The sequence below is a fragment of the Ammospiza nelsoni genome, chromosome 3 (genome assembly GCF_027579445.1).
Source record: "Ammospiza nelsoni isolate bAmmNel1 chromosome 3, bAmmNel1.pri, whole genome shotgun sequence".
Taxonomy (NCBI): domain Eukaryota; kingdom Metazoa; phylum Chordata; class Aves; order Passeriformes; family Passerellidae; genus Ammospiza; species Ammospiza nelsoni.
The window spans coordinates 113983353-113994333 of NC_080635.1; the positions used below are offsets into that span (position 1 = coordinate 113983353).

Consider the following 10981-nt stretch of genomic DNA (forward strand, 5'->3'; position numbering starts at 1 on the left):
CTCCGGGCTCGGAATTCCGGGAATTGGGAGCGCTGAGCCCGGCCCGGGGAACATGAGAGGTGAGCACCCGAAATCCCAACCGGGGGGGATCCCAAAATCTCACTCGGGAATCCCAAAATGCCACCCCGGAATCCCAAAATGCCACTGGAAGGGGATCCCAATATCCCAAATCCCCTCCCCCAAAACTGGAGGGGATCCCAAAACCCCCAGGAGGGAATCCCAAAAACCCACCCAGGAGAATCCCAAAAATCCCACTGGGAGTGGATCCCAAAAACCCACTGGGGGAGAATCCCCAAAATCCCATTGAAGGGGATCCCAAAAACTTACAGGGGGAATCCCAAAATCCCACTTGGGAATCCCAAAATCCCTCTCGGGAATCTGAAAATCTCACCAAAAACCCACCTGGAAGAATCCTAAAATCCCACTCGGGAATCCCAAAAACTCACCCGGGAGAATCCCAAAATCTCATTAGAGGGGATGTCAAAAATTTACAGAGGGAGAATCCCAAAATCTCACTCGGGAATCCCAAAATCCCACCCAGGAATCCCAAAACCTAGCTGGGAGAATCCCAAAATCCCACTGGGGGGGGGATCTCAAAAACCCACCCGGGGACAATCCCAAAATCCCATTTGGGAATCCTAAAAACCCACCCGGGAGAATCCCAAAAATCCCACTGGGAGGGGATCCCAAAACCACCTGGGGAGAATCCCAAAAACCCACCCAGGGAGAATCCCAAAACCCACTTGGAGGAATCCCAAAAATCCATGGGCGGGAAGGAGATTCCAAAACCCCACCCAGGGGGAAATCCTAAATTTCCACTGGGGATATCCCAAAAATCCATTGGGGGGAGAGGGGGATGGGATTTGGGCTCCCAGGGATCCCTAGAACAGGATTTGGGATCTCAGGGATCTCTGGAATGGGATCTGGGCTCTCAGGGATCCTTGGGATAGGATTTGGAATAGCAGGGATCCCGGAACGGGATTTGGGATATCAGGGATCCCTGGAATGGGATCTTGGAGCTCAGGGATCCCGGGAACAGGATTTGGGATCTCAGGAACCTGGGATGAGATTTGGGATCTCAGGGATGCCAAGATGGGATTCAGGATCTCAGGGACTCCTGGATAGGATCTGGACTCTCAGGGGTCCCTGGAACGGGATTTGGGACCTCACGGATCCTTGGAGTGGGATCCCAGGGATGCTCAGGATGGGATGTGGGATCGCAGGGATCCGGGATGGGATCTGGGTGGGATTTGGGATCGCAGGGATCCGGGACGGGATCTGGGTGGGATTTGGGATCGCAGGGATCAGGGATGGGATCTGGGTGGGATTTGGGATCGCAGGGATCAGGGATGGGATCTGGGTGGGATTTGGGATCGCAGGGATCAGGGATGGGATTCGGTGTCCCTGACCCCGCTCTCTGTGCCCACAGAGGCCACGGCAGCTGAGGAGGAGGAGGAAGAGGAGGAGGCGCGGCCACCCTTCGGCCCCAAAGGGAGAGGTGAGTGGGGTTTGGGGTCAGGTTCAGGGTCGGGGTTTGGGGTTGGGGTTTGGGGTCAGGTTTGGGGTCGGGTTTGGGGTTTGAGGTCAGGTTTGGGGTCAGGGTTTGGGGTTTCGGCTGAGGGTTTGGGGTTTGGGGTCAGGTCGGGGGCTGGGTTAGGGGGTTTGTGGTCGGGTTTGGGGTCAGGATGTGGGGTCGGGTTTCGGGTCTGGGGGTTTGGGGTCGGGTTTGGGGTCAGGGTTTGGGGTCGGGGTTTGGAGTTTGGGGTCAGGTTTGGGGTTGGGGTTTGGGGTCAGGTTTGGGGTTTGGGGTCAGGTTTGGGGTCAGGGTTTGGGCTCAGGGTTTGGGGTTTGGGGTCAGGTCTGGGGCCGGGTTAGGGGTTTGTGGTCGGGTTTGGGGTCAGGATATGGGGTCGGGTTTCGGGTCTGGGGTCGGGGTTTGGGGTTTGGGGTCAGGTTCAGGGTCGGGGTTTGGGGTCAGGGCCATTGGGAGAGGCCCATCCCAACGCCGGGATCCCTTCCAGGCCATTCCCGTTCCCAGTCCCGGTCCCGGTGCCGCGGGGATCCCGGGCTGGGCGCTGCCGTGCGGATCCTGTTCGGGATGGCCACGATGATCCTGGTGGCCGTGGCCACGCTGGGAGCGCTGGGTGAGCGGGATCGGGAATGGGATTGGGATCGGGATTGGGATCGGGGTGGGGATCACAATCAGGATCCTGTTCGGGATGGCCGCGATGATCCTGGCGGCCGTGGCCACGCTGGGAACGCTGGGTGAGCGGGATTGGGAATGGGATTGGGATCTGGATTGGGATCGGGGTGGGGATCACAATCAGGATCCTGTTCGGGATGGCCGGGATGATCCTGGCAGCCGTGACCACGCTGGGAGCGCTGGGTGAGCGGGATCGGGAATGGGATCGGGATCGGGATTGGGATCGGGGTGGGGATCACAATCAGGATCCTGTTCGGGATGGCCGCGATGATCCTGGCGGCCGTGGCCACGCTGGGAGCGCTGGGTGAGCGGGATTGAGTCAGGAATGGGATTGAGATTGAGGTTGGAATTGGGGTCAGGATTGGGATCAGGATCCTGTTCGGGATGGCCAGGATGATCCTGGTGGCCGTGGCCACACTGGAAACGCTGGGTGAGCGGGATTGGGAACGGGAATGGGATTGGGAATGGGGATGGGATTGGGATTGGGTTTGGGATTGGGATCAGGGTCCTGTTCTGGATGGCCGGGCTGATCCTGGCTGCCGTGGCTATGCTGGGAGCGCTGGGTGAGAGGGATTGGGATCGGGGTCAGGACTGGGTTTGGGATTGGGATCAGGATCAGGATTGGGTTCGGGATTGGGATCAGGATCCTGTTCGGGATGGCCGGGCTGATCCTGGCTGCTGTGGCCACGCTGGGTGAGCAGGATCAGGATCGGGATTGGGAAGGGGATCGGAATTGGGTTTGATGTAGAGATTGGAGTTGGGAATGGGATTGGGGTTGGGATTGCGACTGGGGTCAGGATCATGATCGGGAACATGATTGGGTTGATCCTGGCCGCCATGGCCACGCTGGGAGCGCTGGGTGAGTGGGATTGGGATCAGAATTGGGATTAGGGTCAGGATTGGAGTTGGAATCAGATTCAGGTTGGGATTGGGACTGGGGTTGTGATTGGGAGTGGGGTCATGGTCGGGGTTGGGATAGCAATCAGGATTGGGATTGGGATCAGGGTCAGAGTTGGGGTCGGGATTGCCATCGGGGGTTCCGGGAATACGATCGGGGTGGGACTCCCAGAGCCCCTGGGATCCCTCGGGAATTATCCTGGGATGGGGGGGATTGATCCATGGGCACCGTGGGCATCACCTGGAGGGGAGATCCCAGAGATTCCCAGGCGGATCCCAGGGACGGCAATTCCCAAAGGATCAATCCTGGAGGATGTTGGATTCCAGCAATTCCCAGGGGGATCCCAGGGATCCCACATTCCCGAGGGATGGAATTCCCGGGGGGATTGGACCCCAACCCCTCCCAGGTGATCCCCAGGGATCTCCCATTCCCAAGGGATCAATCCTGGAGGATCTCTGGCAGATCCCAGTCCCGGGAATGCCCATCCCGATCCCGCGGCATTCCCACATTCCCGGGCAGCATTCCGGAGGGTGGATTCCATCTCCGCGGAGATCAGCTCAGCCCAGGCCTCGTGGGAGCGCAGGATCCTCTCCCTGCACCAGCAGCTCCAGGCAAGGGGTGAGATTTCCAGGGATTAATTCCCCTTTTCCCAGAATTCCCCTTTCCCTGGGATTGGGTGAGCTTTTCCAGGGATTCCCCTTCTCCAGGGATTCCCCTTCTCCAGGGATTGGGTGAGCTTTTCCAGGGATTCCCCCTTTTCCATGAATTTCCCCCTTTTCCAGGGATCCCTCCCTTTTCCCAGGATTCCCCCTTTCCCAGGGATCCCTCCCTTTCCCAGGGATTCCCCCTTTCGCAGGGATCCCTCCTTTTCCAGCTCCCCGCTTTTTTTCCCAGGATTTTGGGCAGATCCCGAGGGTGGGGTTGGTGGGTGGGGCTTTGGAGAAGATCTCCCAGTGCCCAGTGCCAGGATCATGGAATCCTGGAATTCCAATGGATTGGGGTGGGATAAGGCTGGAATTGTCCCAGTGCCCAGCTCCAGGATCACGGAATCCTCCAGTTCCCAAGGATTGGGGTGGGAAGGGATTTGGGTGGGATCAAGCTGGAATTTCCACAGTGCCCATCTCTGGGGTGATGGAATCCTGGAATTCTGAAGGATTTGGGTGGGAAGAGATTTGGGATCAGGCTGGAATTTCCCCAGTGCCCATTTCCGGGATCATGGAATCCTGGAATTCCAAAGGATTTGGGATAACAACGGGATAACAATGGGATAACAACAGGATAGCAATGGAATAGCAATGGGATAACAAGAGGGTAATCAGATAACAACGGGATAACAACGGGATAATGGGATAATGATGGGATAACAGTGGGATAAGAACAGAATAACAACAGGATAACAACGCGATAACAATGGGATGGCAACGGGATAATGACGGGATAGCAACGGGATAACAATATGATAACAACGAGATAACAACGGGATAACAGTGGGATAAGAACAGGATAGCAATGGGATAACGATGGGACAACAATGGGATAACAATGGGATAACAACAGGAAAACAACGGGATAACAATGGGATAATGACCGGATGGCAAGGGGATAATGAAAAGACAATGGGATAACAATGGGGTAAAGATGGGATAATGGGGATAACGGGATAACAAGGTAATGGGATAACGGGATTGTGGGAAAACGGGATAACAATGGGATAACAACAGGATAAGGGATAACGGGATAATGGGGATAATGACAGGATAACAATGGGATAATAGGGATAACGGGATGGCAGGATAATGGGATAATATGATAATGGGGTAATGGGATAATGGAATAGGGGGATAATGGGATAAGGGGGTAACAGGATAACAACAGGATAACAGTAGGATAACAGGATAATGGCATAAGGGGTAACGGGATAACGGGATAACAACAGGCTAATAACAGCATAACAGGATAATGGGATAACGGGGTAAAGGGATAATGGGATGGCAGGATAACAGGGTAACAGGATAACAGAAGAGCGGGATAACAGGATAACATCCAGATCCTGTCCCCATCTCAGGCGGGAGAAGAAGCTCTGGGAACAGCTCCGTGTTCTGGGACACGGCGTCGCTGGGCCGGGAGCTCTCGGAGCTGCAGCGGGAGCTCTCAGAGCTGCGGGAGACGCTCCAGGCGCAGGAATTCCAGCTGGAGCAAACTGCCCACAGCCAGGCCCGCCTGGCCAGCGCCGGCTCCGACCTCTCCATGGGGCTGGAAATCTGCTCCGGTTCCCTGAGGAGCATCAGCCAGAGCCTGGAGCGGCTGCGGGATTGGGCTGGGGAGTGCCAGGGCGGCACCGCCCGCCTGCGGAATTCCCTGCGGGATCTGGCCTGGCGGGAATCCCAGCTTGGAGCAGCGGTGGAGCTGCTGAATTCCAGCCTGGCGCAGAACTCCTGGCGTCTCCGCGAGCTCCAGGAGAACGCGGCCGAGGAGGCGCCGGCGCTGCGGGCGGCGTCGGCCAAGGGGCAGAGCCTGACGCGGCTCCTCGGGACGCTCCGCGCGGATTCATCCCGGAGCGCGGATCAGCTCCGGAGCTTCCAGGCGGGGCTGGGCCCGGCCGTGCGGGAAACCTCCCGGAATTCCGAGGGGCTGCAGGAGCTGGCGGTGCATTTGCTGGCGCTGCAGCTGCGGCTGGACGGGGCCGCGGCGCAGCTGGAGGAGCAGCGGGACGGCGCGCAGGAGCTGCGGCGGCGCCGCGCCCGCGGGCGCCAGCGCGGGCAGGAGCGGCTGCGGGAGCTGCAATCCCGGCTGGAATCGCTGCGGGAGGAGCTGCGGAGCGTCGAGGCCGGCGCGGGCGGCGCGGAGGCGCACGTGCGCGCCATGCTGCGCTTCCTCGAGGCCGCGCGCGATTCCTGCGGGCGGGAGCTGCGCGGGCACGGCCGGGAGCTGCGGGAGATGAGCAGGGACGCGGCGGCGATCCGGGCGGGAACGGAGGAGCTGCGGGAGCGATCCGGGATCCTGGGAATGCGGCTGGAGCTGGGCGTGAGGAACCTGAGCCTGGCCGTGCAGGAGATGAGGGCGGTGGATGCGCGGCACGGGGAGATGCTGCGGAATGCCAGCCAGATCCGAGGTCAGCACGGAGCCGGGGAGGGAATGTGGATTTACCGGGATGGGGCGGGATTGGGGGGTCCTGATCCCCGGGAATGATCCCGGCTGAGGTCTGGGATGGACTGGGATCAGCAGGGAGGTGACTCTTCTTGGGATGGGGTGGGATTTTGGGAATCCTGATCCCAAGGAACGCGGAGAAGAATCCCATCTTTCTGGGATGGGCTGGGATCACTCCATGGGTGCGGGGCTGTCCCAGGGACAGGTGACCCTTCCCTGAATTAGGGCTGGGATTTTGGAAATTCTGATCCCAAATCAGCTGGAAGAGGATCCAAACCTTGAGGTTTGGGATGGCACCGGGATCATCCCGTGGGTTTGGGGCTGTCCTAGTGGGAGGTGACTGTTCTTGGGATGGGGTGGCATTTCAGGAATCCTGATCCCAAATCTGCTGGAGGATCCAAACTCGGAGGTCTGGGATGGGCTGGGATCATCCCATGGGTTTTGGGGCTGCCCCAGGTAGAGGTGACCCTTCCCTGGATGAGGGGTGGCATTTCGGGAACCCTGATCCCAAATCTTCTGGAGGAGGATCCACACCCTGAGGTCTGGGATGGCACTGGGATCATCCCATGGGTTTGGGGCTGTCCTAGTGGGAGGTGACTGTTCTTGGGATGGGGTGGCATTTTGGGAACTCTGATCTCAAATCTACTGGAGGAGGATCCAAACCATCAGGTCTGGGCTGGGATCATCCTGTGGGTCTGGGGCTGTCCCGGGACAGCAGGGAGGTGACACTTCTTGGGATGGGGTAGGATTTTTGGGAATCTTGATCCCAAGGAACGTGGAAGAGAGGTCTGAGGTCTGGGATGGCACCGGGATGTGGGGCTGTCCCCGGATGGGGGCACAGGGACAGCAGGGAGGTGACTGTTCTTGGGATGGGGTGGGATTCTGGGAATCCTGATCCCAAAGCAGCTGGAGGAGGATCCAAAGCCCCACTCCGAGGTCTGGGATGGCACCGGGATCATCCCATGCGTGTGGGGCTGTCCCAGGGAGAGGTGACCCTTCCCTGGATGAGGGGTGGGATTTTGGGAATCCTGATCCCAAAGCAGCTGGAGGAGGATCCAAACTAGAAGTTTGGGATGGCACCAGGATCATCCCGTGGATGTGGGGCTGCCCCCTCTGGATGAGCGGTGGGATTTTGGGATTTGGGAATGTCCCCGACTCCCTCCGGTGTCACTCCCCCCCCCAATCCCCTGTGTCCTCCCAGCACGGAACCAGCGGCTCTTCCCAATCCCCCTGGGTCGAATTCCCAGTTTTCCCGGGATTGGAGTGTTCCTGCATCCCCCGGATGAAATTTTCATCCATCCCAAATTTCCTGGGACCAGAGCATTCCCTCCGTGGAATTTCTGGTTTTCCTGGGACCAGAGCATTCCCCGGATGAAATTCCCAGTTTTCCAGGACCAGGGCATTCCTGGCATGGAATTCCCAGTTTTCCAGGACCGGAGCATTCCTGGGATGGAGTTCCTGGTTTTCCAGGACCAGAGCATTCCCCAGATGAAATTCCTGGTTTTCCCGGGACTGGAGCATTCCCCAGATGGAATTCCCGGTTTTCTGGGACCAGAGCATTACCCGTGTGGAATTCCCAGTTTTTCAGGAGCATTCCCATTGCCGGGATGGCATTCCCAGTTTCCCCAGGACCATTCCCATTCCCTGGATGGAATTTCTGTTTTTCCTGGTATCAGATCATTCCTCGTGTGGAATTCCCGTTTTTCCTGGGATGGAATTCCCAGTTCTCCTGGAATCATTCCCATTCCCCGGATGGAATTCCCATTTCTCCCGGGATCATTCCCATTCCCCGTGTGGAATTCCCGGTTTCCCCAGGATCATTCCCATTCCCCTTGTGGAATTCCCGGTTTTCCCGGGAGCATTCCCATTCCCCAGGATGGAATTCCCGTTTTTCCCGTGACCATTCCCCATGTAGCACTCCCGGTTTTCCCGTGACCATTCCCTGTGTGAAATTCCCAGTTTCCCCGTGACCATTCCCTGTGTGAAATTCCCGGTTTTCCCGTGACCATTCCCATTCCCCGCGTGCCATTCCCGTTTTTCCCGGACCATTCCCATTCCCGTATCCCCTCTTTGTCGTTCCAGGCGTTCCGGGGCTGCCGGGGCCGCGCGGCCCCGAGGGCGACACCGGGTCCGGGGGCGCTCCGGGAGCTGCGGGCCCCGGGGGCGGCCGCGGGGATTGGGGAGCGCCGGGAGCGCCGGGAGCGCCGCCGGGAGCGCCCGGAGCGCCGGGGCCGCGCGGAGAACCGGGCCCGAGCGGAGCGCCGGGGAGCCCCGGGCCCAAGGGCGCCAAGGGCGGGATGGGCCTGCCCGGAGCCCGCGGGGAACCGGGGACACCGGGCGGGAGCGGAGCCCCGGGAGCCAAGGGGGTACCGGGGACAGAGGGACAGCCCGGAGCCCGCGGGGAGACCGGGACTGCCGGGGAACCGGGGACAGCGGGGGAGCCCGGGGAGAGGGGAGAGCCGGGAATACCGGGATTGCCGGGACTGCCCGGGCCACCGGGACCGCCCGGACCACCGGGACTGCCCGGACCACTGGGACCATGACTGGGGACAGGGACAGCGGGGGAGCCTGGGGAGAGGGGAGAGCCGGGAATACCGGGATTGCCGGGACCGCCCGGGCCACCGGGACCGCCCGGACCACCGGGACCATGACTGGGGACAGGGACAGCGGGACAGGGACAGCGGGAGAGCCGGGGAGACGGGAGCGCCGGGAATACCGGGACTGCCGGGACCGCCCGGGCCACCAGGACCATGACTGGGGACAGGGGGACAGGGACAGCGGGGAAGCCCGGGGAGAGCCGGGAATGCCGGGACTGCCGGGACCATGACAGGGACAGGGGACACCGGGACCATGACTGGGACAGGGACAGGGGGACAGCGGGGGAGCCCGGGGAGAGCCGGGAATACCGGGATTGCCGGGACCGCCCGGACCACCGGGACCATGACTGGGACAGGGACAGGGGGACAGCGGGGGAGCCTGGGGAGAGGGGAGCGCCGGGAATACCGGGATTGCCGGGACCATGACAGGGACAGGGGACACCAGGACCACCGGGACCATGACTGAGGACAGGGACAGGGGGACAGCGGGGGAGCCCGGGGAGAGCCGGGAATACCGGGACTGCCGGGACCGCCCGGACCACCGGGACCACGACTGGGACAGGGACAGCGGGGACAGAGGGGGAGCCTGGGGAGAGGGGAGAGCCGGGAATACCGGGGACAACGGGGCCATGACAGGGACAGGGGACACCGGGACCATGACTGGGACAGGGACAGGGGGACAGAAGGACAGGGGACAGCGGGGACAGGGAGAACCCGGGGAGACGGGAGAGCCGGGAATGCCGGGGACACCGGGACCGCCCGGGCCACCGGGACTCTGACCGGGACAGGGACACAGCGGTGACACAGGGACATCCCGGAGAGAGGGGGACACCGGGATCCTCACCGGGACAGCGACAGGGGTACAGTACAGGGGGACACGGTCAGGGGGACAGCGGTGCCACCCCCAGGACAGGGACAGCGACACACGGACAGGGGACACGGACAGGGGGACAGCAGCGCCACCCCCAGGACAGCGACAGCGGGACACGGCCGTGTGTCACACAGGGTGACAGGGGCAGCGACAGCGGGACAGGGACGGGGGGACGGCAGCGCCACCCCCGGGAGGGGACACGGGGACAAGGACAGGAACTGGGACAAGGGGTCCCCAGTGTCACCCCAGGACGGGGACAGGGACCCCAGTGCCACCCCCGCGGTGTCCCCGCAGTGTCCCTGCAGTGTCCCTCCCAGCTCGGGGCCAGGGGCCGGTCCTCGCCCCCAGGAATTCCTTGGGAATTTTTTTGGGAATTTTTCGGGAATCCGGGGGGGTCCCGGCTGGGCCTGGGGGTGTCCCCGAGGTGTCCCCGCGGTGTCGCGGCTCAATAAAGGTCCCTGTGCATCCTGAACTGGGAATTCCAGGAATACTGGGAATTCTGGGACAGCCCAGCGGGAACTGGGAACGCTCCGAGCCCCAGATCCCAAATCTTGGCTTTAGGGGATCCCAAATCCCGAACTTAGGGGATCCCAAAATCCTGAATCTAGGGGATCCCAAATCTTGGCTTTAGGGGATTCCCAAATCCCGAATTTAGGGGATCCCAAAATCCTGAATCTAGGGGATCCCAAATCTTGGCTTTAGGGGATTCCCAAATCCCGAATTTAGGGGATCCCAAAATCCTGAATCTAGGGGATCCCAAATCTTGGCTTTAGGGGATTCCCAAATCCCGGATTTAGGGGATCCCAAAATCCTGAATCTAGGGGATCCCAAATCTTGGCTTTAGGGGATTCCCAAATCCCAGCTTTGGGGGATCCCCAATCCCAGATTTAGGGGATCCCATCCCCTCTTCCCTCATCCCAGGCTGGGATTCCCAAATCTCGAATTAAGGGGATCCCATATCCCAAATTTCGGGGTTCCCATCTCCTTTTCCCTCATACCAGATCCGGATCCCAAATCCCGGTTTTAGGGGATCCCAGACCCTGGTTTTAGGGGATCGCATCCTCCCTTCCCCCTCATCCCAGGCTGGGATTCCCAAATCTCGAATTAAGGGGATCCCAAATCCCAAATTTAGGAGTTCCCATTCCCCTTTCCCTCATCCCGGATCCCAAATCCCTAATCCCAGTTTTAGGGGGACCCCAATCCCGGTTTTAGGGGATCCCATCCTCCCTTCCCTCATCCCGGGCTGGCATTCCCAAATCCCGAAT

General features: G+C 60.3%; 1 protein-coding gene across 1 annotated transcript; it reads left to right on the plus strand.

Moving 5' to 3' along the window:
* The first annotated feature begins 52 nt into the window (after positions 1-52).
* Positions 53-8791, plus strand: SCARA3 (scavenger receptor class A member 3). The gene is made up of 6 exons (XM_059467699.1): positions 53-59; positions 1430-1498; positions 2022-2144; positions 3621-3719; positions 5167-6213; positions 8331-8791. The coding sequence occupies exons 1-6, from the start codon at positions 53-55 to the stop codon at positions 8789-8791; spliced, it is 1806 nt and encodes a 601-aa protein (XP_059323682.1).
* The last annotated feature ends 2190 nt before the right edge of the window (positions 8792-10981 follow it).

What these genes read in the sequence shown, in the direction of transcription:
- SCARA3 (XM_059467699.1), top strand. An exon ending in CTTCGGCCCCAAAGGGAGAG is followed by an intron (nt 1,499 to 2,021) that starts GTGAGTGGGGTT and finishes GATCCCTTCCAG; the next exon opens with GCCATTCCCGTTCCCAGTCC. An exon ending in GAATGCCAGCCAGATCCGAG is followed by an intron (nt 6,214 to 8,330) that starts GTCAGCACGGAG and finishes TTGTCGTTCCAG; the next exon opens with GCGTTCCGGGGCTGCCGGGG.